This window comes from Bos javanicus, chromosome 5 (genome assembly GCF_032452875.1).
Source record: "Bos javanicus breed banteng chromosome 5, ARS-OSU_banteng_1.0, whole genome shotgun sequence".
Classification (NCBI taxonomy): domain Eukaryota; kingdom Metazoa; phylum Chordata; class Mammalia; order Artiodactyla; family Bovidae; genus Bos; species Bos javanicus.
The window spans coordinates 46,556,870-46,582,966 of record NC_083872.1 but is presented as its reverse complement, the minus strand read 5'-3'; the positions used below and the strand labels follow the sequence as shown (position 1 = coordinate 46,582,966).

Here is a 26,097-nt window from a genome sequence, read left to right as displayed (position 1 = left end):
TATCCATTATTATCTGCCCACTGGTCGCTCATCTTCTCTTGGCTAATTTTTGTTATTTATGCCACCTGGAGATGATCAAGGCCCATTCACCTGCACATGTGCTAAATGCAGGTGTTTGCTTACTGGCCTTCAGATTTTCTGTATTTCAAAACCTTTGTTAGAGAACATCGCTATGTGAACAAAGGGCCTTGTCCATTATCATGTTCTTAGAGATAACTAGCAAGCACAGTGTAATTGTCCATAGTGATATTTAGAGTGGCTTTTCTTCAAACAAAGATATTTTGGAATATAAAAGTGTTAAAAAATTGTCCAGGACTATTTAACAACAACTACCCAAATTACTCACCAAAAATGACTTGTCTTGCTTTTGCCAAGGTAATTGAAGACGAAAGTGGGTCTGGCTTAGCTGATTCACTGATTGTTTATACTACCTTAATGAGCATGAGCACTGTTAAGTCAGACTTTAACCTGAATAAAAGTGTAGATGTATGTAAATGTATGATTAAATGAAGAGCAAATTCCCCAAGAACTTTACATGGTCTAGATTCCACCATGGGAAGGCCATGTTGGTTGAGAGGACCGACTTCAACTAATATAGACTCCTCTTTTCCATTTGCCTGAGGCAAAGGGCTGGTTTGCTATAAATAAGATAAAGAAGAAATGAGTTACTTGTCTTTGGACACTTTGTGACTCTGGTGAAGTTAAGTCTTTAATTTTGGTTTTTAATTAAGGCCAGACTGAAATCATTCTTGGGGGAAGCCACAATAAAAAATTTGTCCCCAGAGTCCCAATGTTTTAAGACTTGTCCTTTATGTGGCATGCATACATCCCTTTAAGGAGTATATATCCCTTCATCTCTGAAATGGAGGAAATTTTATAATAAGTTGGTGTGGGAGAAAAAAACTGTATTATAATCAGCCAAACTGAATTCTGACCTCCTCTACTCCTCTACTCCTACTGGTGGTTCTGGGCATGGTGTGTCACTTTGCTGTTTTCATCTCACTCTGAAAGTGAAAGTGTGAAAGTGTTAGTCACTCCGTCACGTCCAGTTCTTTGCAACCCCATGGTCCACAGCCCGCCAGAATCCTCTGTCCAAGGAATTCTCACTCTACTCACCTATTACATATGCTTGCCTTGAGCTATTGGTTACCAAGTATAACCAGAGATCTGAATGACCGTATAAACATGAGAGGGTTCTCCTAAAAGTTCATTGTGTGCTTAAAATGCTATTGTTGGTAATAATGAGGTTGAGGTCATCATGGTGGTGATCTTGTCAAATCTCTTGTTGTTGTTGTTCAGTCAAGTTGTGTCCAACTCTTTGCAATTCCATGGACTGCAGCATGCCACGCCACCCTGTCCCTCACCATCTCCAGGAGTTTGTCCAAGTTCATGTCCATTGGATTCATGATTCCATCCAACGATCTCATCCTCTGTCACCCTCTTCTCCTTCTGTCTTCAATCTTTCACAGCATTAGGGTCTTTTCCAGTGAGTTGGCTATTCGCAATCAGGTGGCCAAAGTGTTGGAGCTTCAGCTTTAGCATCAGTCCTTCTAATGAGTATTCATGGTTGATTTACTTTAGGATGGACTGGTTTGATCTCCTGACAGTCCAAGGGACTCTCAAGAGTCTTCCCTAGCACCAAAGTTCGAAAGCATCAATTCTTCGGTGCTCAGCCTTTTTTATGGTCTGACTCCCACATCCATATATGACTACTGGAAAGACCATAGCTTCGACTATACAGATCTTTTCTGGTAAAGTGACGTCTCTGCTTTTTAATACGTTTTCTAGGTTTGTCATAGCTTTTCTTCCAAAGAGCAAGCTTCTTTTAATTTCATGAGTGCAGTCACCATCCTCAGTGATTTTGGAGCCCACCCAAAATAAAATCTATCACTGTTTCCACTTTTCCTCCATCTATTTGCCATGAAGTGATAGCACCATTTATTCTTATTTATAATACCTTATTTTCTCCTTGAGTGATTGGTAAATCTTCTCTATAGACAACTGAGAAACGGCATGATGGGAGAATCTTTTTGGGTTCAAACATTTTTTAAGTTATGTCTCACTTTTAGCAGATCATTCAATGAGCTTTATTGTAAAATTCCTAGATAAGTAGTTTTAAGAATTGTGTCTGCTTCTGAAACCCAGATGTAGCAAGGAAACCATCTGCCCCCTCCATTACTTCTGGCCTCTCCCCATTTCAAAGACCTCTCTCTTGAGCTCTAGTGAAAGTGAAAAGAATTAGTCACTCAGGTGTGTCTGACTCTTTGCCATCCCATAACCCACCAGACTCCTCTTGTCCATCAAATTCATCAGGCAAGAATACTGGAGTGGGTTGCCATTCTCTTCTCCAGGGAATCTTCCCCACCCAGGGATCAAACCTGGGTTTCCTGCATTGCAGGCAGATTCTTTACCCTATGAGCCACCAGGGAAGCCCCCTCCAGCCAAATTGATCTCCATTTCTTGCTTAACATGGAAATCTCCAGTGGCCCCGTGTTTCCATCTACACCGAGTAGAAACTCTCCCGTCCAGCTTCCACTGTAGTCTGGGACCTGGGCACACGTACTCTCCCGTCCGCCATCTTATTTTCTGTCCTCTTCTCTACTCTAGGGGCTCTTGCTTCTCCAGTGCTGATTCCCACTTCTCTGCCTACCCCAACATTGTTCCCCTGACCCAGAGTGCTTTTTCTTCTGTTTAAGAGAAGCCTGCCCATTATGGCACCCCACTCCAGTACTCTTGCCTGGAAAATCCCATGGATGGAGGAGCCTGGTGGGCTGCAGTCCGTGGGGTCGCTGAGAGTCGGACACGACTAAGCGACTTCACTTTCATTTTTCACTTTCCTGCATTGGAGAAGGAAATGGCAACCCACTCCAGTGTTCTTGCCTGGAGAATCCCAGGGACGGAGGACCCTGGTGGGCTGCCGTCTATGGGGTCGCACAGAGTCGGACACAACTGAAGTGACTTAGCACCAGCAGCAGCAGCAGCAGCAGCCCATTTTATGAGGCCCATTTAGAATACGAAGATCAAATTCTATCTTTTCCAAGATTCCTATATTGACTTTTCCAACAAACCCAGATCCTTCTGGCCCTTGCAGGTTCTATGATATCTAGATCCCATAACCTATACTATATAGGACTTATATATATGTTATCCTCTGTATCACTTAAGTGTGCTTAGTTGCTTCATCATGTCTGACTCTTTGTGATCCTTTAGACTGGTAGTCTGCAGGCTCTTCTGTCCATGGAATTCTCCAGAATACTGGAGTGGTTTGCCATTTCCTCCTCCAGGGGATCTTCTGACCCAGGGATCAAATCCGCGTCTCCTGTGTCTCTTGATTTGTTGGCAGATTCTTTACCTGCTGAGCCTGTTGCTTACCTTCTTTGCTTGCTGGGGAAGCTCGATTATCACTTAGGACCCAGTGGAAAAAAACATGACACAGAGTTTAGCTAAAAGACTATGTGCAAAAGTATGGGTTGGGTAAAGAGAAATAAGCAAAGGAAAATGAAGCAGCATGGAGCTAGCAACTTCAGGAAACTCTTAACCATCTGTAGGCTTGAAAGGGCAAGGGAACTGAATGGTTTAGAGAATTCCAAGCTGTAGCTGTAGGAAAGGGCTATCGGACAAGAGCTGAGGCCAAGGAACCTGGCCTGTCTGTGACAAGCTGTCATGGCAGGAAGACAGGAAGATCAAGAGCTTGACCTCATTGTCCTGAGCCTTGGGTCTCTTGCCAGAACTTTCCATCAGCTAAATCCAGCTGGAAGCCAGTGGATATGAGAGCCCATTGATGCTGTCTGTAAAGCCCCCCGTGGCACAGAGTAGGGTGCAAAGAGTGGATCTGAGGGGCAAAAGTAAAACACGCAACATGTGGTCTTTATGTGGGGTTGAAAAGTTTCCTGGAGTGTAAGTTTTCTCCCAAACTAGACTTAAAGGGTAGAGACCATGACTTGTGATTGGTCTTTGTCTTCCACAGTGCTTAGCTCAGTGTGAAATAGGAAAAGTGTCAAAATGCATATACATTGAGATTGTATGAAAAATAAAGGGGGAGAGGGCTGGTTCTAACCTCCCACACCTTTTTTTTTTTTTTAATTGGAGGATAATTGCTTTGCAATATTGTGTTGGTATCTGCCACACAACAACATAACATAATTATAGGTGGTGCTAGTAGTAAAGAAGCCACCTTCCGGTGCAGGAGACGTAAGAAGTTCAGGTTTGATCTCTGGGTTGGGAAAGTCCCTTAGAGGAGGGCATGGCAACCCACTCCAGTGTTCTTGCCTGGAGAATCCCATGGATATAGGAGCTTTGTGGGTTACAGTCCATAGAGTTGCAATGAGTCGGACATAACTTAAGTGACTTAGCACACATGCGTACATATATATGCAATCTCCCTTCTCTCTTGAACCTCCTCCTCCCTATTTCCCACTTTTGGTTTGCTATCTTTTGAAGCATCTAAGCCTTACTTTCCCAACTCAAAGTAAAATCCAGTTTCCTTAATGTGGCTTTAGCTGTCCCTCTGACCTCAACCCTGTGACTTCCTAGCTCTTGCCCCTGCCACTACTCTAGCCATATGCCCTCTAGCTATGCCCCAAGTATATTTCCACTTCAGGGCCTGTGCATCTGCTGGGCCCTTTGCCTGCAGATTTCCACATGCTTTGTACTTCTTTCAAGTCTGCTATAATGTTGTCTTATCAGAGAGGCCTTCACTGATGATCCTCAGTAAAACAGTACCATCTCCCATTTCTCTGTCCCCTCTTACCTCACATCATGTTCTGTACAGTATTTACCACTCTCTGACATGTGATATATGTATTGTCCATTACTTGTTATCCTCCTTGCAACAGAAGACAAGACCTATGGAGCAAGGATCTTATTTTGCTTTGTTCCAAATACCAAGATCAATGCCTGTCATGTAGTAGGAGCTGATAATTGATTATATACATACATATATAGTTCCCCACCCCCCCACTATTCAAAGTACAGCATTCTTTTGAAACCTTTCATAAGCCAAAATGGCATCAAGTGGAGAAATAGTGACCTTAGGACATACCCTGCTAACAAAGGAGCAGAATAAGTCCAGATAAAGCAGACAGGTTCAAAGCAATGGTAGCTTTGGGCTGAGATGCAGTTTCAGGGGAAGGAATTTTGTGGCATCACTCTGGTTCCTTGAGCTGTGTGATGCCTTTAAAAACTCATTGCAAAACAAATGTTGAAGGGTGTTGTTTTTGCTTTCTTTTTGTTGTTGTAAAAATGAAAATCCTGTTTGGATTTCTTTCTGTTAGGGAAAGCAGGTACTCTTATAGGTCTTTTGTAGAAGTAAAGTGGAGTGGAATCCCTTTTCATTGTTTATAAGTTTGAATGTGGATGCTCACCCTTAGCCCATCCTAGGCTAAGCTAAACTGTGCACCATTTAAATGTTTTTATTGAGTCTGTGCTAAGGTAAGCCAGGAGCAGTGCCCATTGCAGCCCTGGGCACCCGCTCCTTCCCACTAGCCCCTTCCTAGCTTCAGATTCCTGGAGAAGGAAATGGCAACCCACTCCAGTATTCTTGCCTGGAGAATCCCAGGGACAGAGGAGCCTGGTGGACTACCGTCTATGGGGTCGCACAGAGTTGGACACGACTGAAGTGACAGCAGCAGCAGCAGCTTCTAGATAGCATTACTTTTGGTTAGAGTGTCACCAAAGATCCCAAGAGCTGGAACTACAGGTCCTGTCCCCTACTCTTCTCTGGCTTGCAGAATTGTACCACTGTTTCTTTTACAGCAGACTTCCCAGGATAGAGTCACTCTTGGAGTTGCTGTACTATTCTTATTTACTCATTCCTTACCAGGTACAAGGACCTGCATGGTTGCTGACGTCCTGGAATCAGCTTGTTTCTGGCTGGTAGCTCCCAGTGTGGCCTGGTGATCCTGTCTTCTGGTGACTGACTCTACTAGCGAGTGCTCTGTAAGTTGAGCCAGTGGCAGGGGATGCCTGGCCTAGGGGCCTGCTGCTGGGGGCCCTACCTAGTGATGGCCCTCCTATCCCTCTGAAGCTCCTGGACACACTGGGCACCACTCTGCTGGCACTTGTCCTGGTGGCATCAAAGGTAGAGGCCCCGCACAGCACTCTCCACATCCAGGATATAGCTTTCTCTTTTCTCTTCTTACTTCTTTTTAACATTAACTCTGGCCTTAGGATGCAGTTGGAAAAAAAGCAGATGAACCAGCCCTAAGAAATGCTGGATAATATGCCTAGCCTTTCCAGACACCTAGTTCACCTAGGGGACAAATGCATCCTCCTTTCCCAGGACTAAGGAAACTGGCTCTGTAAGTACCATGACCAGAACACCACCAACCTGCTTAGACACTTCAGATCACCAGCTCTCTAGTGGTACAGACATTTCCTCCAGATTTCCATACCAGCAGTGGCCACAGAGGCAAATGCAAACACCAGTGGCCATTTGGTTATGACATCCATGCCCCCTACACCTGAACTTCAGGCCATGTGGTCTTCATATTCTTCTTTAGATGGTTCTGGACCTTGGTGATGGACACAGGGATGATACCGTCAGTAAATGCTACCCTTCTAAGGGGCGTTAGGCCTAACTGACAGGTCTAGATTATCCAAAATGAGTCATTTTCTTAGGAATTACCTTAGTTGCTTTAAAAGACTGTACTTTGTTTTCACATTTCCATAGCTAGTAAAGTTTCAGATCATTCTTACCCCAAATGTATCATCAGTATCCCTAACGTTATGAACATAGCAGTACTCTCTCTCCCTGCCACTTCCAGCTTCCTCTGTTCTGAATTGCTTATGCTTCTCCCAAAGGACACTATGTTTTCTTCTATTTGGTGCCACTGCACATCCTATTCTTCTGCCTAGAATGTCCTAGCCTGGCTTGTCTGAGTGCCAACCTCCCACATATCTTTAACATCACAGCACTTTTGAGGCCAGTCACCACTTAAGCTGAAGTCATGATTCCTTCCCATGGACCACCACTGTGCCTCCTGCCTGCCTTGATTTCTGTCCCATCACATCATTAAGTATCTCATCTCCCCTACTGGATTGTGATTATTAATATCCATGGCCAGAGCCAAAGATTCTTTATTTAAATGTACAGCTCCAGTATCAATAGTGTCAAAAATATGTTAGGTGCTTACTGCTTATTGCTTCATTGAATAAAAGAATGAGGTCCTAACAGACTGCCTGACTGAAGCCTTTCCCACTGCATCTGATGATTCATCCTGTCCTCTAGGCCCAGCACATACTAAATTCTTTGTAAATGTTTCTGGGATAAAGATATTAAGTGAGTGAATAAGTTTTGAAACCAGCGATGTTCTTGTACATTTCCAATTTTCTCTATGATCAGCACTTTTCCTAGTGAAGAATCAACTCCCTTCTACAAGACACCAGGCTGAATTCCCCAAAGTTTCTTTCTCGCTCACCCTGCCTACCTGTTATTTCAATCTGGATTTTGTAAACATTCAGAGCAGTAGACATTTTTACAATGGGCAAGAACCAAAGAGCAGAGTCTTACTGAGTGGAGCCCCTGATGTGGTTACTATTAACATCAATACAGCTCTGGTCTGGCTATGAGTTGTGACGATTAAATACGATAGTATTTGTGAAAGGGTTCTATACAGAGATTAATGCAGTGTAATTTTGCAATGTGATTTTGTAATGATGCATTAGAATAATAAGGTTTGAGGGTAACTCCTAGAATTCACCTAGTTCATTCTCCTTGAAAGCTCGGGTAGTGCTTTTGTTCATCTTTCTATATTTGCCATTAACACAGGTTGGAGCCATCAATAAAAAATAGAATGAGAGAAGTCCAAGCAATTGTAAATACTAATTCAGAGGTCAGTAAGAATAAGATTTTTAGGTCTTTGATTTGAAAGGTATAGCATTTATAATTAAAATAGTGAAAGATATTAGACTAATTGCAAATTTTCCTTAAGAAAGCAAAAAATTAAAAAATGGAAATTGCACTTGTCGTGTCATAAAGCAATATACTAGGAAAAGTTCTCTAAACATACAGTTTTTCTTTGATCAAAGTTAATGATTCATTGTGTCCCTTCCCTGGAAAAAAAAGTCAGTGTTCCTTTTCCTCATGTTTAATGTGGAAATTAATATTATTAATATGGATTTCACAAACTATGACATCTAGCAGTTATTGTTTTTCTCATTCATGAAAAAGCAGGAGAATATTTAGCTTCTGTTGAAGTAATATAATAATTATTTGAGTAAAATAACTGTCACATTATATCAAAATTGAATTTTTGGCTTCACATTTTTCATTTGAACATCAGTTGTATGGAAGGCTCATTAAGAAAAGGAAAACAGTATGAAAACAATTGTTTTGAAAGGGAAGGAAGGAAAAGAGGTGTGAGGTTTGTTAAAAAGCCAAGGTAGTGTAACAGAGAGCAGAGTTAGATTAGAGGGACTCAGAAAATGAGTTCTAGCTTCAACTCTGCTACTAAAGAATCTCTTTTCATTGAGAATGCTGAATATGTTTCCCCAGGTGAATCTGAATGTGATAGCCTGTGATGACAAGCAAAGGGGACTATCCTCTTCTGGGACCAGATCAGGACCAGATTCTTTTGTAAAGGCTTATTACTGGATTGACTGTTTCACTGTGGTTCTACTTTATTAAGAGAAGGCACAGACAGGACCCGCTTGAGGTACATGTTACCAGTCACAATTTTATGCTTTGCCACCTGTTCTCTCTGCCAGTGCCCTCAATCCTTGCTGCCCCGTATGGGATCCCTGGAGACTCTGAGAGGGTCACACTGTAACTCTGAAACACCCATTTGGGGGCATTTGTACAAAGCTGAGAGTGATGTTGCTGGCAGGTTGCTATGACAATTTGCAAACAGTAGAGGGGATGGGTCCCCATTCTGATTTGAGTCTGCACTAGCTCAGGCCTGCACACTTGATCTGGCCAGCGGCCGCAGAGTCCCAGGACAGACTTAACGGACCCAGGCCGCCAGGAGAAGTTCAGAAACCAGGCAAATCTTAGGAAGAAAGCGCAAGGCAAGCTTCCCGCTTCCCATCTCCCCTCCCGCTGAAGAAACAAAACCTGTGACCTTTGCACAAAGGCCTGTGCCACAGACGACACGAGGCGGGTGTGAGAAGGGCAAGCAGTTTTTCCGTCTGCAAGGGAAAGAGAGGCTGTATATAGCAAAATAAAAAGGGAAATTCTCCACGTGTCTTGGATGGGAAAGGGAAAGAGACTTTGTGTCTCTGGAGGAGAGGAATTGAAGGTATCGCTTAGGAAGGTGTGTCTCTCCCAGTGGCCGCGCAGGGAAAGGCTCGGAGTTGTTAAGGAAATGGGAGGTGTCTTTGATGTTTATTTTTGCCTAGCAACCCACAGCCAGCTGCTTCCCCGGCAGCCGTCCACACGCGCCTCGCTGCCTCCCCTCGTCCTAGCGACTGGAGAGCGGTCATTTGGTGTCAGTAAACCGGGGAGGGAGTATGTGTGGTGGAGGTGGAAGTGGAAGCGGGAGGGGAGCCCCCTCCTTGGCCCACGTTCTGGGTCACCAGGCTAAGGCTCGGTCCTCCAACGGGGCTAGACTTACCTTAGCCAGGTGACCCTTGCACAACTAAGTTATTTCCATGATCAGATGGGGCGATGGGGTGGTTAAGCCACTGGGACCCGGAAGGCGGGGAGGGGGGCGGGCAGTATTGTCTGTGAGCAGCCATTAGGTTCGGAAAGCTGAAAATGCATACGTGTTTGGGGAAAGCGCTCGGAAGAGGAGGGGGGTTTTCTGCAGCGATTTCGGTGGGAGGGAAGCGGTGGTGGGTTGCGCTGGGCGGGGAGAGGACGAGGCCCGGGAGGGCAGAAGGTCGTTAGCTGAGGCGCCGAGGGGAGCAGTGCAGATGGCCGGAGGGGGAGGCGTAGGGCGAGAGGAGGTTGCAGAGTTTTCCGGGGAGTGGAGGGGTGTCTACGCCGACGACTGGAGGCGGGGGCGAGCAGGGAGGGACTTCGGTGGGCGGCTAGGTGGGGGAGGGGTGGGCGCGGGAGTGAGTGGCGCGGCGGCGGTGGGGGAGCCCGGGGGCGGGGCCTGCCCGGCGGCGGAGGGAGCGGGGGCGGGGCTGCCCTCCTGGGCCGAGCGGCGCGCGGGCTCCCGGCGAGTGTGCGCGGGGGCGCGCCTGCGCGGGCCCGGGAGGAGGCTCCCAAGCGAGTCGGCCCAGGCGGCGCAGCCCGCCGCTCCCCCGCGCCCTATGTGAGGGAATCGGGGAGGCCCGCGGCGCACCGGGGAGGGCGAGGCATGTGCACGGGCCGGAGGGAGCTGAGGCCGCCCGAGGAAGAGGAGGACGGCGGCGGCGGCGAGGAGAGCGGGGGGCTCGCGGCGGCGGGCCCGGGCCGAGGGGATGCAGCGGACTGTGTGTGTCTGGCTGTAGCTGACGCGAGGCGGCGAGGAGGCGCCGGAGATCCGCCAAAGGGGCAACCAGGGGCCGGCCGCGGTGGCGGCCGCGAGAAGTAGCAGCAGGACGGGCGGCGGCGGCGGCGGAGACGGCAGCCTTGAGATGCATTTTCTTCTCCAGCGGCCATGTTAACCAGGAAACCTTCGGCCGCCGCTCCCGCCGCCTACCCGACCGGTAAGGAGGCCGGGGCCCCGCTGCCCGCGCCGGCCACCGGGCCAGCCCTCGTGGCGCCGGCGCCCGCTGCCAGCAGGACCTCGAACAAAGTCTGCGCCGCGGCTGGGCGGCGCGGGATTCCCCGGGTGGACGGCGCGCCCTCGCCTCGGCTCATTGTTAACACGCGGGCCCCGAGGCTCCTCGGAGCGGAGCCCTCCGGCCGGACAGGACCCGTTCCTGACCTCCCAGTCTGGGGCTCGGTGATGCGGCGGCGCCCGGGTCGGCAGTCCAGTTCCGCTCCGGGCCTACGGACGCCCGCAGAGTGGACCGCCGGCCCGGCCCAGCCCGGCTCCCTGGCGGGGTCGCGAACTCGCTCGAGCGGGGGAACCCTACCTAACTTTGCAGCCGCCGAAGCCCCGCCCGCGGGCGCGCCGGGTTTCTGCGTCCCAGGCCTCCCGCCGCTCCCCCGGCGCTCGCACTCAAGGTCCCTGGCTCGGCCCGGGGCAGAGCGGGCTCCGCAGCCTGGAGGGGTGGGGTGGGGCGGGGCCACGGGGTCCCAGTGACTTTCTCCCCCTTGACCCTCTTTTGTCTCCTCCCGCGCGTGGCTGCCAGGCCGAGGAGGGGACAGCGCCGTTCGCCAGCTTCAGGCTTCCCCGGGGCTTGGTGCGGGGGCTCCCCGGAGCGGAGTGGGGACCGGCCCGCCCTCCCCCATCGCCCTGCCGCCTCTCCGAGCCAGCAACGCTGCCACCGCAGCCCACACGGTGAGACCCAGCCCGTGGGCGGCTGGGAGGGGGACGAGGGGCGGGAGAGGGGCCCGGGGCACCAGCACCCGTACTTGGGGGCGTCTGCAGCCGGGAGAGGGGAGAGAGGTCGAAGTGCGAGTGTCTCCACGCCCCTGGCCAGTGGCCTCTCCGGGACGCCGCCCTCTGGAACTTGGGCGAGCCCAAAGCTGCAGCCACAAAGGAGGATTCGTGGCACGGGCCCCTCACTTCCCTTCTGGAGCCCGCCCACCCCTGCGCTCCCCTTCCTTCGAACTTCCTCCGGCTCTTTTCCCCTCTTTTTTTTTCCCCCGTCTTTGCTTCCTCGAGCTCCTTTCCCCGACCGGATAAACATCCCTCCCCCTCCGCCACCACGTTGGGTAGTAGATATTTATAGAAATAGATCTGTGTTAGGGTCAGCCCGGCTGTCCTGCCCGGAAAATAGATCCCCCAAAGAGCCTCGCAGGCCTGGCCTCAGCCAGCAGGGAGCACCGCCAATTGTCCCCCGCGTGTGGAAGCATGTTTTATGAGTGCTACAGGTTTGAACATAGCAGAAATTGTAATTAACATTAACAAAAATAAGAGCCGCAGCAGCAGTCAAAACAAGCCACCCCTGTAGGTTTCTGCAGTTGGGTATTATTCAGAAGGAAAGGGCCAGCTTTGCTTCCCAGGGAGGTGGGAAGGGCAGGGCACTTGACAGGGCCAAGAGGGAGGTGAGAGCCCAGCACCAGACCGGTGGCTGCAGAGATCAGCAAGCTGGACTTGACTTCAGCGTGTACCTCTTTTCTCAGTCCCAGAGAGAGCCCTTGGATGGTGGCTGACAGCCTAGCAGAGCTGTGCACCGGAGGAGGTGATGGTTTCCAGGGACTTGTTTACATATTCCTCTGGATCTTTCAGAGGAAACGCCTAAGATGGTTCTAAATGAGGGGCGCTTGCTAGGGATATGGCTTTGTTTGTCAAGTGAAAGTTAAGTTCTTGTAGAATAGGCCATTTCTAGCCTACAGAGGGGTAGCTCTGAAGGTCATGTGCTATGCGGAAACTTGTTTATCAGGGGAGAATTTGTGAGGGAATGGCCAAAGTGGAATGTTTTCTGTTAGACCTGAACATCTGTGTACAGTTCCACAGGAAAATGTTTTCTTGTTAAATCTTCTTTCTCTCTCTCCTCCTCTTTCTGTCTCTCATGACACATCTAGACCCAGGGGCTAAGAATTCACTGCACAGAAGTTAACCAATCTGTTGGGGCTGTGGTTGATGGAAGCGAATCAGTAGACTGCTGATTCTGCGTGTTCTTGTCACGGTGATGTTTTAGTTGAGAAATTGCCATTGGGTTTTAGGTGTTTCAGTTTGTTTGTTTGGTTTGGAATCATCTGACAACTTGGAAAGTATAACATCCAGTTTTTTTCCATGTCTGAATGTGATCACATGACTTGGTGTGACCTGGAAATGAAATACTACTGGGTTTGCATCTGGATTCTGGTTTTCTAAGAGTGGGCTTTGCTTGATCAGAACCTCTTTGCAAATGAAATGTGTATAAGATGATGGAAAATGAAAGGTGACTACTAGAGGAGTAGTCTGTGGGAGACCAGAAATGAAAAGATATGTGGGTGCTTCTCAGCTCTCCTAATGATAGTGCTTGTATTTTACTGTGGTGTCTATTTGATTCACCTAAAACTTCAGTGTGCCATTGATTAGAAGCTTGGTTTTGAAAGTATGAATTTTGGTTCTGGTTGTTGTTTAGTTTTGGTTTTAAATATTTACAGAATATCGCAGACTTCCTCAAATGGGTGAGTAAAAGGACCACAGGGTTTTATTTGGTTCTGCTCCTTCATTTTTTGGATGAGGAGAGCAGACAAGTTAACTGGTTTGGTCGAGATGCCTGAGCTAGTTTCTGTGAAAGCTGGAGCTAAAGCCCAGGCCCTCCTGAGTTCAGCTTTACATACTGCTTGACTGCTAATTTTAGGAAATTGAACTGGTTTCTTTATAAAGGCACAAACCTTAAAGATCCATGTTTCTATATGTCTTTGAGATTTTTAAAAGTTTTTAGTTTTTAATTTCACAGGAGTTACAACTAGGAATAGCTATTAATGATTGAGTAGGGGAAGCATTATGCAGAAGAAACTAGTGTTTGCCTATGTTTTCCCTTGTGAGTGATGTAGTAGGTAGATAAATATATGACTGAGAATTATAAACTTTGGAATTTATCTAGTGCATTGCCCTCTTGTTCCTTGTCTCCATGGATATCTTGTACATTAGTCATTTTGTGTATCTCTTTTGGTCCTAAAAGCATACATACCTAGTAACTATTCTGATTCTTAATAGTTTTTTCTTTTTAATGTTTTATGGGGGATATTAATTTGCTTATTTTTAAAATTCTGAAATATTAGTATTGTATCACTTTTATAACTGCTTAATGTTTAAAGCACTCTCCAGTTACCAGTTTTACTGTTGTAAAATAATTGGAGTTGAAGAATGAATATTCCATTTTAAAAAATAGTAGAGTTTGGTAGAAGAAAAGTAGACATTTGACTCAGGGCCACACAGACCATCAGTGTTTGAGGAGGAGCTAAAATTCCGATCATTTTGGACTCAGTTCTATTCCCATAACACCATATAGCATTTCTAAGATGACTCCAGTGAAATTTGAAAACTCCCAGAAATGTTAACACAGGGAAGTATGTGCAATTTTCCCTTTTATTTTTGGAAGAGATTAAAACTACCAAATTGGCTAGACTATTGTTCTTATATAATTTTTAGTGCAAAAATGTTTCATGGTCAACGAGGGCTTTTTTAGGTATCTCTGCTTTAATCCATACATTTTAGGTATCTAACAATTACATCCACTCACTGTGTTATTTTTAAATTCAACAGGCACTGTGCTAGATAGGCATTGGCCAAAAAGGAAAAAGCAAGTAAGAGGTTTTAAACATCCTTAAGTTTATGGTGTAGTTCTGGCCTATGTATTCTGGAAATGTTTTGGCATTTCTAGGGTTTCTCCCCCACTCCCCCGCCTTTTATAGAACAGTTAATTGAGCTTCTGACCCAGGTTGTGATTGTAGATTCCTATGGTGTGTAAGACAATATCCTCCTTTACTGCTGCTGCTAAGTCGCTTCAGTCATGTCCGACTCTGTGTGACCCCATAGACAGCAGCCCACCAGGCTCCCCCGTTCCTGGGATTCTCCAGGCAAGAGCACTGGAGTGGGTTGTCATTTTCTTCTCCAGTGAATGAAAGTGAAAAGTGAAAGTGAAGTCGCTCAGTCGTGTCTGACTCTTCGTGACCCCGTGTACTGCAGCCTACCAGGCTCCTCCATCCATGGGATTTTCCAGGCAAGCGTACTGGAGTAGGTTGCCATTGCCTTCTCTGCCTCCTTTACTGGAGCCCCTCAAATGAATTTCCTTAACATCTGGAAAGTTTTTAAGATTCCACATGTCACTTTTAGGTATTTAGTTGATGCTATTATTCTTTTAACGGGCTGTCCTTGCCTCCATGTCTCTGCTTATGTATTGCAATCCTAACATTTTTGACTTGAGTCACCAGGGACAAGTCTTGATTCCCTGGGTGTTAACTTCATGTTTTGTTATGAAGGTACAAAGGTAGTTGTCAAGAATAACTTAAAGAGGTGAGAGTTTAAAAGGAGTTACTGACATACGTTCTTCCATTCAGCAGAAATTGACTGAGTGCTTACTGTATGCTTGGATTTATGTCAATAAGGATTTAAAAAGATAAGAGGTGACCCCACCCTGGAACTGCTCACATCCTGGTTGGTATATCAGGTTTGAAAACAGGTGTGAAATGAAATAAGTATTTTAATATATCAGTGCTCTGTAAGCACCCTGGAAGGGAAGGGGACCTTTTCAAAGAGGAGGTGAGAGTTGAACTGGCCATTGAAGGGTGAGTAGGAGTTTTCCACATGGCCCACGTTAACAAGATTTCAAGCAGCACTTGGAAAGGATGATAGTTCTAGCTCTCCTTTCAGTTCAGTTCAGTCGCTCAGTCGTGTCCGACTCTTTGCAACCCCACGAACCACAGCACTCCAGGCCTCCCTGTCTATCACCAACTCCCGGAGTCCACTCAAACCCATGTCCATTGAGTCGGTGATGCCATCCAACCATCTCATCCTCTGTTGTCCCCTTCTGCTCCTGTCCTCAATCTTTACCAGCATCAGGGTCTTTTCAAATGAGTCAGTTCTTCACATCAGGTGGCCAAAGTATTGGAGTTCCAGCTTCAACATTGGTCCTTCCAATGAATATTCAGGACTGATCTTCTTTAGGATGGACTGGTTGGATCTCCTTGCAGTGCAAGGGACTCTCAAGAGTCTTCTCCCAACACCACAGTTCAAAAGCATCAATTCTTCGGTGCTCAGCTTGCTTCATAGTCCAACTCTCACATCCATACATGACCACTGGAAAAACCATAGCCTGACTGGACGGACCTTTATTGACAAAGTAATGTCTCTGCTTACTCACTACTATACTAAGCACACTATGCCTTTTACCTTGTTTAACCCTCCTAACCCCCCTAATGAGGCAGCCTTGTTACCCTCTTTATACCGATAAGGGCCCTGAGGTTCAGAGAGATTAATTACTCAAGGTCATATAGTTTGAAGTGGTGGAGCTTAGATTCATTTCCCATGTGTCTAATTGAAAATCCCCGAACACCTAACCATTATGAAACATGACTTCACCGAAAAGAGAGGAATGTAAAAGAGAGTGGTGTCTCCATGGGTTGTAGGGAATCCAGCTTATTATTCTCAGAGAGAGTGTGACAGTGGTAGGTGACACTGGAAAGACTCAGGTCATTTAGGCTCAGCATTTTAGAACCTCATGTTCTTGCCTGTAAGTTCTTAAGTTCTTTGTGGAAATGGAGTGCCCACATGAGCCTTAAGCAAAGTCAAGGGCAGTGTGAGTGACATTTTCAGTGGTAACTCCAGAAACATCATGGAGAGAAGAGATGGTGAATTCTAGGCTTAGAAGCAAAAGGACACGTGAAGAGGGTGCTTCTGTTGTCCCAGTAAAAGACACAAGAACTCCAGGTGGGATAGCGAGGCTGGAGGGGAGTGGGTCAGTTAGAAATGATGGTGGGGCTCCATGGTGACTTGGGAAGGTACAGGAGATATGGAGATGGACTGAGTGACTATTCGGGAGGGTGGCTCATACGGTAAAGAATCTGCCTACGATGCAGGAAACCCAGATTTGATCCCTGGGTGGGGAAGATTCCCTGGAGAAGGGAATGGCCACCCACTTCAGTATTCTTGCCTGAAAAATCCCGTGGACATTGATGCCTGTTGGGCTACAGTCCATGGGGTCACAAAGAGTTGGCCACAACTGAGCACAGCAGCACAGCGTTTTCTTGGTCAGAAATGCAGGGTTATGGGAGGAAGAAGTGGTTTGAGTGGGAAAAGTGCGAGTTGAGTTTGAGTTTGAGTTGAGTTGAGTTACCTTGTTTAACCCTCCTAATGCCCCTAATGAGGCAGCCTTGTTACCCTCTTTATACCGATAAGGGCCCTGAGGTTCAGAGAGATTAATTGCCCAAGGTCATATAGTTTGTAGTGGTGGAGCTTAGATTTATTTAGAATCTGGGTTTCCTGCATTGAGTATTTCATGGAGAAATACATGAGGAAGGCAGCTGATCTGTAGTTGGACACAGCGAGTCTTGAGTTCAGGAGTCATGGATTGGGCTTGTCTAAGCTGGAGGTGTTCTGGGAGTAAAAGCCATGAGCAACTTGAGGCTTGAACCCTGGGGGAACCCTGGAACCCTCCTTGATTGCTGCTGTGGAAGAGACCAAGATTAGATAGTTGGGAGAGACAGAAGGTCATCCAATTAATTGGCAAACTCTAGTTCTAGTCATTCAGCTTTTGTGATGGTATTTTAAATTATGCAGAACATTAAAATTGCTATTATAAAAATTGAAGTCGGTTTCTGAAGCTTAGAATGTTTTACTTTGCCCTCTTTTTAGAACTTCCTATGGCTCCAAGGTCAATTTTGTCCCCAGTGAAGCCTCATGCTTTTGTACTGTGTATACTGGTAATGTTGGTTTTTCTTCTGAAATCTCTCCAGGCTGCCCTGAAGAGAACGGTTCGCTAGGAGACATATATTTCTAATTTCAGGTCCTTTCATTCCTGGTACTTGAAAGACCACAGTGGGGAGGAGGAGAGGTACAGAGAGTGAGGCTTAGACAAAAAGCATTGGACAAGACTGTACTACTTTTATATATACATCCAGGACTTCCCTAATTCATTTTTATGAACTGCTTTGCTTTTGGCAAAGAATGAGGATAAAATAACTTGTCTGGCTACACTGACAGAAGATAAGTTCATTTAGCATAGAATACCATCTGTGAGTTTAGTAGAAGGGTTCAACTAGAAGTCTTGCAGAAATCTAAGAAGTAAAATCCCTCAGTCAATGAAATCCTACTTCAGACAGGCCCAAGTACTGAACTGTATTCTCCTTTGTTTTAGAAGATTGCAGAGAGAAAGCACATGCCTCAGATAGTACATCAGTTAAAGAAAATTTGAAGGTCTTGGACTCCTAGTGAGATTGACTTGGAATTTCATTTTGTAATCTAGGTAGTCCCAAACCATTTCTTGAATTATAATATTACATAGAGCACTTCTATGCATTTAGTGATATGTAAAGCCCAAGAGATAGGGTTTAGGAGATGATGGGGAAAATACTGAAAGTTTAGGACTTCAGCTAATTGACTGTATACTCCTGAAGGGCTGTGTGGCCAGACCTCAGAGAACACTGAATGAATGAGATGGATCGCAAACAGCAAGTTCATCTTTAAGCTTTCATATAAAAAAAATCACCTGCTGGGATGCTTTTAAGACTTGTGAGTTATTGTCTGAGGCTGGCAAGAATTCCTAACTGGGAGGGGATCCTGGCTGTTAGTTCTCTTCCACCCCTCACCTCTTGGCCATAATAATGCTTGAGAGAAATCCCAAGTAGATTCTCTGTGAGAAGGCTGGGGCCCCCTGGCTTATGCCTTCACTTTTGTTCATACAGGAATGTTCAGGGATGGCTTGTGTGCCTGAAATAGAAATCGCTACATTGTACTCCTTGTTGGAAAGCTGAGTATCCCAGCAGCCGGGAGAAATACATGTTTTGAGAGAGCCAAGCCATTGACCAAAGGAAGGCCCGCCGAGTGAGGCGGTTGGATTGTTGGGCTGGATGGCCTTAAATGGTCATCACAGTCAGTACAGCCCAGAGACTTAAAAATAGGTTTGGGGTTTATAAGATACTACAGTGTATATCTACATGGGAATCTTTTCCAGCCTAAAAGTACAATTCTCTGCTTCTGGATCAAGTACTTTCCTAGGTATAATTAGTTTGATTTGCGAGTAGTGGAGAAGACCAAGAATGAAGACAGCAGTGCTCTCAGAATAGAGCTAAATTCCAGAGACGGAGTAGTAAACAAGACTGACCTGGTCCCTGCCCTCATGGCAATAAAGAAGCTACTAAGTGAAGTGTGAAAAATGTTGTAATCCAGGGGCGGGAGAGCCAGTAGAGTGCCCATGTGTTCATGCTCTTTCTGTATCCTTTCATCGTGATATCAAGTATGGGTTGAATGGAATGTCTATGATACCACAGTGCCTGTGCTAAATGTTAGGTAGAGAATGATGACCAAGAAACCTGATCTCTGCCTCCACTGAGAACTTACTCTAAGGACCCTGAAAACATGTACAGCAAACTCTTTGTTAGGTGCAGCAGTTCTGGGGTCCTTTCTTTTTTTCCAGATCCCTAGTTTCATAGCCATCCCCAGCCCCTCAGCCTCTTCTGCCTTTGAGGCTCTCTGCATCACGACGTCCACTCTCCCTGTGGCAATGTTGGTGAGGTCCCTGCTGCGTGCACAGCTCTTTCCTTTGAAGAAACCTGATACCGACTGTACATTCAAACCAAGTTGGATTTCGTAAAGGTGGGGGTGGGAGCCAACGTATAAAATAGCCCTTTTGAACGAACCTCTTCTGTTCCATTGATGTTCCCTCTCTGAATTCCAGATTGGCGGCAGTAAGCACACAATGAATGACCACCTACACGTCAGCAGCCACGGACAGATCCAGGTTCAGCAGCTGTTTGAGGATAACAGTAACAAGCGGACAGTGCTCACGACACAACCAAATGGGCTTACCACGGTGGGCAAAACGGGGTTGCCAGTGGTGCCGGAGCGGCAGCTGGAGAGCATCCACAGACGGCAGGGGAGTTCCACCTCTCTGAAGTCTCTGGAAGGCATGGGGAAGGTGAAAGCCACCCCCATGACTCCGGAGCAAGCGATGAAGCAATACATGCAAAAACTAACCAGCTTTGAACACCATGAGATTTTCAGCTACCCTGAAATATACTTCTTAGGTCCAAATGCAAAGAAGCGCCAGGGCATGACAGGCGGGCCCAACAACGGTGGCTACGACGATGACCAGGGGTCCTATGTGCAGGTGCCCCACGATCACGTGGCTTACAGGTACGAGGTCCTCAAGGTCATTGGGAAGGGGAGCTTTGGGCAGGTGGTCAAGGCCTACGACCACAAAGTCCACCAGCACGTGGCCCTGAAGATGGTGCGGAACGAGAAGCGCTTCCACCGGCAGGCGGCCGAGGAGATCCGCATCCTGGAGCATCTGCGCAAGCAGGACAAGGACAACACCATGAACGTCATCCACATGTTGGAGAACTTCACCTTCCGCAACCACATCTGCATGACATTCGAGCTGCTCAGCATGAACCTCTATGAGCTCATCAAGAAGAACAAGTTCCAGGGCTTTAGTCTGCCTCTGGTTCGCAAGTTCGCCCACTCCATCCTGCAGTGCCTGGACGCTTTGCACAAAAACAGGATAATTCACTGTGACTTGAAGCCCGAGAACATTTTATTGAAGCAGCAGGGTAGAAGCGGGATTAAAGTGATTGATTTTGGCTCCAGTTGTTACGAGCACCAGCGGGTCTACACATACATCCAGTCCCGTTTCTACCGGGCCCCGGAAGTGATCCTTGGCGCCAGGTATGGCATGCCCATCGACATGTGGAGCCTGGGCTGCATCCTCGCAGAGCTCCTGACTGGTTACCCCCTCTTGCCTGGGGAGGATGAAGGGGACCAGCTGGCCTGTATGATTGAACTGCTGGGCATGCCCTCCCAGAAACTGCTGGATGCATCCAAACGAGCCAAAAATTTTGTGAGCTCCAAGGGTTATCCTCGTTACTGCACTGTCACGACTCTCTCAGACGGCTCTGTGGTCCTCAATGGTGGCCGTTCCCGGAGGGGGAAACTGAGGGGCCCACCAGAGAGCAGAGAGTGGGGGAATGCACTGAAGGGGTGTGACGATCCCCTCTTCCTTGACTTCTTAAAACAGTGTTTAGAATGGGATCCTGCAGTTCGCATGACCCCTGGCCAGGCTTTGCGGCACCCCTGGCTGAGGAGGCGGCTGCCAAAGCCTCCGACGGGGGAGAAGACGTCTGTGAAGAGGATCACTGAGAGCACTGGTGCTATCACATCCATTTCCAAGTTACCTCCACCTTCCAGCTCAGCTTCCAAACTGAGGACTAATCTGGCACAGATGACAGATGCCAATGGGAATATTCAGCAGAGGACAGTATTGCCAAAACTGGTTAGCTGAGCTGAGCCCCCCGATGCTGGTAATTCTGAAAGATACGACATTGCTGAGCCTTATTGGGTTGAAAAAGAGTAGCTCAGACCTGTTTTTATTTGCTCAATAACTCGACTCATTTGTATCTTTTCGGCACTTGTTTTAATGTAAGAAAGTTTGTTTTGTTTTATAAAATACATGGGGACAATGCTTTAAGTTTTTATACTTTCTGAAACTGTTTTTGTGTTCTAAAAGTACGATGAGCCTTACTGTAATTAGTGTGGCAGAGTAATAAACATCAGTGGCAGGCCATTGATCACGTCATGACTGCCGCGCATCTACAGATTGGTGTCAGAGACATTCACTATGTCTTCATGGTTCATAGTGTATTCTCCCCAAGGTGATTGCCTCTGAAGGCCCCCCCGCCCCCAACAAGCCCTTCTCTCTCCACACTCCAGGGTCATGCACAGGTGCAGCATGTCCTGCTTTGTTTTCCATAAGTTACCTGGGTGGTAGTGATGGTGGGAGGAGGATGGTCAGGACGAAAATGATATTGTAAGAAAAATTGCACCTTAGAGGTTTTTTCCCCTGAAATAGTGCTCAGAGACAAAATCCCCACAGTTGAAATGCTCAGTTAGCATTTTGACGTTCTAAAGGCCAGCCAAGCAAACCTGGTGGATGAATGGAAACGCGTGTGTCCCTCCAAATTCTCCAATGTGATCAGTGAGCCATTTTGCAAAGAAGTCTCGTTTAACAGAATTTGGTTTTGCACCTAAAGTTAGAAATGTATTCCATGAACTAACTGTTCTTCCCTTCTCTTTGCTTTTCTCCCCGCTGTTCCTCTTTCACCACACATCTGTTGCTTGCATCTAATTTCTTTTCCTTCCGTCAAATACATATCCCAGACTGTTAATACAGAAAAGAGACATTTTTAGCTGTGATTATGACCATCTTTTTCATATTCCAATTTAAAAAAGAATAGCCTAGCTACTTAAAGTGGGGATTTCCATAGTCCAAAGACAGTTTAGCAGACTTGAGTGAGTTCACACTTCAGGTGCCACAGTAAGGTTCTTTTAGCCTGGGAAAGCATCACCTCTTTAAAAAGAAAGAGGATTGAAAATCCTCTTCTTCAACAGACGTCAATTGTCCTTGTCCAGCAAGGCCAATTTTAACAAAATCTAAGGAGGAAAATTTCAGCCTCAAGTTAAATGGTTTGACTTACTCTGTGCATCATTAGAAGAACCATAGACATTGCATTCCTGTTTTATTTTACTTTTGTTTGGATTGCACTTGATTGTTTTCATGGGAATGACACTTTACCTGTAAAAGTAACTCTTGAGAGTTAGGTAAAAGAATATTTTCTCCTCTGAATAATAATTATTTTCACAGTGAAAACTTCAGTATTTTATCACTAATGTATGAGCAGTGATACATATCAATTTCAAGGCACGTGGAAAAAAATTTAGTTATGTGCAATTTAATATAGAAAGATTTCTGCCTGTTTGGACAATAGGTTTGGGTAGTATAAAATAGGATAAATACTCTTTTATATGCACAGATATTATTGTATGGATTGCCTGTAAATTGATTTACAAGTACTTAAAGCATGGTCCCCAGTGAGGCCAAGAAAGTTTCCGGTTAAGTTCTTTTAATATTAATCCTACAGTTTCTCTTGCTTTAAAAAAGAAAAAGAGTAGTTTTGAATAAAACACTTTACTTATCTTGAGGCTTTGTCAGTTGATGGTGGAGAAAAATGCTCAGGAAATATTACAGATATTTGCCAAAAAATCAGTAATAAGATTAGCTTATTAATAAAGTAGTGGTGTTGATATTTGCTTTACTATTTAAGGGTGTCACTGATAAATTAATTTATACTTCTGTATTTAGAAATTATAGCTTCTTTCCCCTAGTCAAATTCTTTAGCCTGTTGTACACATTTCTGTGTAATCTATGGAAGTGCAATAATGTTAGTTGCATTTTAAATGATGCTCATGTGATCAGTCAGTGGCTTATAGAATTTAAAGATTGTGTATTATTAAAATTTTGGCTTAAAGGCATAAGAAGTGTAAGACTCGTGGTGGCTTTAGAAAACCATAAGCCTCTTAACGATGGTTAGTGTCTTTAGGTCATTAAAACAAACAGAAACATAAAGGCTATTTTCCCCTTGCAATGCTCCTCTTCCGCCGTATCCACTCTCAAGATTTTCACTGAAATAAATGAACCTGAGCCTGCCATTAATATGAATTTCCCTATAGAATGATTATCCATGTTAAAGTTTATAAACAGTCTAATACTGCTTGTCTCCTCCCCCACCACACAGAACTGGTTCTTCACATGCCAACAGTGCATTTGTGACTGTGTTTATTCACAAATGTAACCGGAAGCTTTTAAGCCAAACTAAAATGTGCGGCACTGTGGGGCTCCCCCCACTGCACTTCCTAAATACAGTGAAACTCCCCTCATTCACAAAGAGCCACCACGTTCAGTGTTTAGTGATAGAGCTGCTTTTTAAGTCTAGCTTAATTATAATGTCAAAGAAAAAGACAAATGTTGCATCGTTGTGATTTTAAAACATAAATCAGTGAAGGGCTCTGATAGGCTAGTAGGAGTTGGCTTGGAAACAGTCCTTGGTCTCACAGGTTACCATTGTCTAGGGATGTCTGAGCTGTTTTCAGATTTAAGAGCACAGTGTGGTCTGGTCTTTGGTTGTGGTCTCATCTGGCTCCGTTTCTTGCACCCCCAGAGCGTGCATTACCACTTACGTGTGTTGCTACAACAGTGATGCAAGACAGTGTAGATTAACAGTAGAGGAGCAATTGTGCCCTTAGTGATAACAATGTGCCTTTTGTTCTGAATGCCATGTTGTAGGGCATGCATTTTTTGGCCTCTTTAACTCTTTGAATACTAGGCAGTAAGAATGGAACCCACCTCTGCAAAGAGACATCTGTCTTAAACATCCAGATACTTACTGGCCTTAATAGAAACCATAAGGCGTAAATCATTGTCAAGCACCAAAAAAGGTCACCACTGGTTAGTTACACATGGAATTCCTATGTTTAAGGGGTTAAAGATGGTCTTTGTTGTATCTTAACATCAGACTGATTTTTTAAATGATATTTTTTTTTTTGTTATGCTAACACTAGACAAAAATCGACTGTATTTGTAAAAATTTACCTCAAACCATTTAATTTTATAGTGTGATTAATCCCAGGGCATTTGGTATGAACCAAAGTGCATTCCTTTTATATATGCCTGGCTCTAGTAAGGATGGCCAGGGATTTTTACAATTTGGGTGCAAGGCACTTAAGCCACTTTTAAACTTACTAGGTGGTTTGGAGTCATGTGGAAGGACTCCATCAGAATGTTAGGAAACACTTTAGGCATCAGTAGCATTGGGCCATATTGGAATCTTCAAAGTGTGAATTATTTTCAAGAGAGCATTCATATTTGTAATTTTTTTCATCAAGAATATTCTGGTAAGCAGAAGACTTAAAAACAAACTGATTTGGTTGGTAAAGGTTTTAATATTGCCCAACATAATGCTGTGGTAGCATTAAAAAAAAAAGTATTTGTGAACTCTGTTTCTTAGGGGCTTGTACATCTCTGCTATGGACATAGATGAAATTAATTGTAATTATACTCAGCTCAACTGCTACAGTTATGTCTAGGCAGTGGCTTGGGTTTCTATCGAGCAACAACTTAGACACGTGACTGTAATATGCTGCAACTGTGTGTACTGAAAATATGTGAAAATGGTTGAATGTGGACTGTGTATATATGTATGTAAAAATTTCTGTGAGATGCTGCTGTCGCCACTTAACATGAAATATGTTCTAGTGGATTTTAATCCTAGTGGCCAGTTCTATGATACTGTATGTATTGTACAGCTGATGACAGGAGTAAGACTGTTCAGTGAATATTTGTTAAATTTTATTGTCGTGGCCAGAGATAATTTCAGAATAAAATTTTAATGTCCTACCTTACTTTTCTCCCCTTTTCTAACTATAATTTTACTCCTGATCCATTTCTGGTGTTAGTCTTGGTCTAGTAGCCTGGAGAGAGTTTAGAATACAAATATTTTTCAGCAATCACCAATTATTTTTTTATTAGTTCCATATAAATGTACAGATTCCAAGTCAGAAAGGCTGGAGTTTTAGTTAGATCACTCTTGCTTTTTCTCAATGTATTTTGTTCTTTTACCTATATTATTTTTGTGAGCCTCTGCTATATTCTCTATCTTATATTTAGTATCTTGTAGAACTTCAGATCTTTTGTGTGTGTGTGTGTTTTAATTTCTTTTTAATTTTCAGGGCCTTGGGAGCAGAGTCGAAATTATTTCCCACTGGTCTTCATTCTCCCCTGTACTTAAAGTCCTGGTAAATTATTCTTAATGTGCTCACCAGCTCCTCCATATTTTTTTTAATGCTTATGCTTTTGCAGTTCTTGTACTCGTGGTCTCTTTGGTTCACATTTTTGGGAGTTTTTAGTGGCTCCTCTAGTCATGGCTGGATCAGAAAGTAAGGCCTGTGAACTGCAGCTAGCTCGTGATTTGTCAAGTTCAGTTAATACCAAGCGGAGAGTTTACTCACAGATGACAGTGAGCAGATGCTGTGGTAATTTGTCAGACATTGCAGGGTTATTATGTAGACAAATATTTCCCTCTTGTGGAAAGAACTACCTCACATTTTTATTTACACCCGTCCTGCCAGCAACAGCAGAGGAACTACTTAGTGCGGCTTCCTGCAGCAGAAGGGGGCTACGCCGAAAACGAGGGCATGCTAGGAGCTCCCAGCCCCAGGCTTGGTCTTATCACAGCCTAGGCCGTGGACTTCCGGAATTGCTTCTCTTGTTTCTCAGAGTTCTTACCCAGTGACAAAATACCAACCAACCAAGAAACCCAGTATATTTGATATGAATTTTTAAGAGATGTGCATTATGTATGAAAATGAAAGTTGATGCTAAAGCTACAGTTTAAAATATTGTCCAGATTTGACAGAGCAGATGATAGCTCTTGTTCATTCTCTATCATCATATCTTCTCAAAGTTCTTTCTTAAATTGATATATGCTACTTTTTATTTGAATTTCTGTAATCTTTTGGAATAAATACATAAATATTCTTGGAACCTCAAAGTTGTCTTCAAACTAGCACTGGAGGGTGTTCCTAGCTGGCATTGGTATTGATGTTTTAGAGCAAGAGAAATTAGTTTATTTTCTGT

General features: G+C 45.2%; 1 protein-coding gene across 5 annotated transcripts in view; it reads left to right on the top strand.

Moving 5' to 3' along the window:
- Positions 1-24,863, top strand: part of DYRK2 (dual specificity tyrosine phosphorylation regulated kinase 2) — a 39,554-nt gene extending 14,691 nt beyond the window's left edge. Inside the window, exons 1-3 of one of the 5 annotated variants that reach the window (XM_061416558.1) lie at positions 10,127-10,575; positions 11,167-11,315; positions 19,309-24,863. In XM_061416558.1, coding sequence (XP_061272542.1) covers positions 10,527-10,575; positions 11,167-11,315; positions 19,309-20,910 — 1,800 coding nt within the window. In that variant the 5' untranslated portion in view covers positions 10,127-10,526 and the 3' untranslated portion in view covers positions 20,911-24,863. Of the gene's footprint in view, positions 1-5,821; positions 5,938-8,514; positions 8,655-10,126; positions 10,576-11,166; positions 11,316-19,308 lie in introns of those variants that run through there. The other 4 variants (XM_061416559.1, XM_061416561.1, XM_061416563.1 and 1 more) reach the window with 4 other exon arrangements.
- Positions 24,864-26,097: the final 1,234 nt, after the last annotated feature.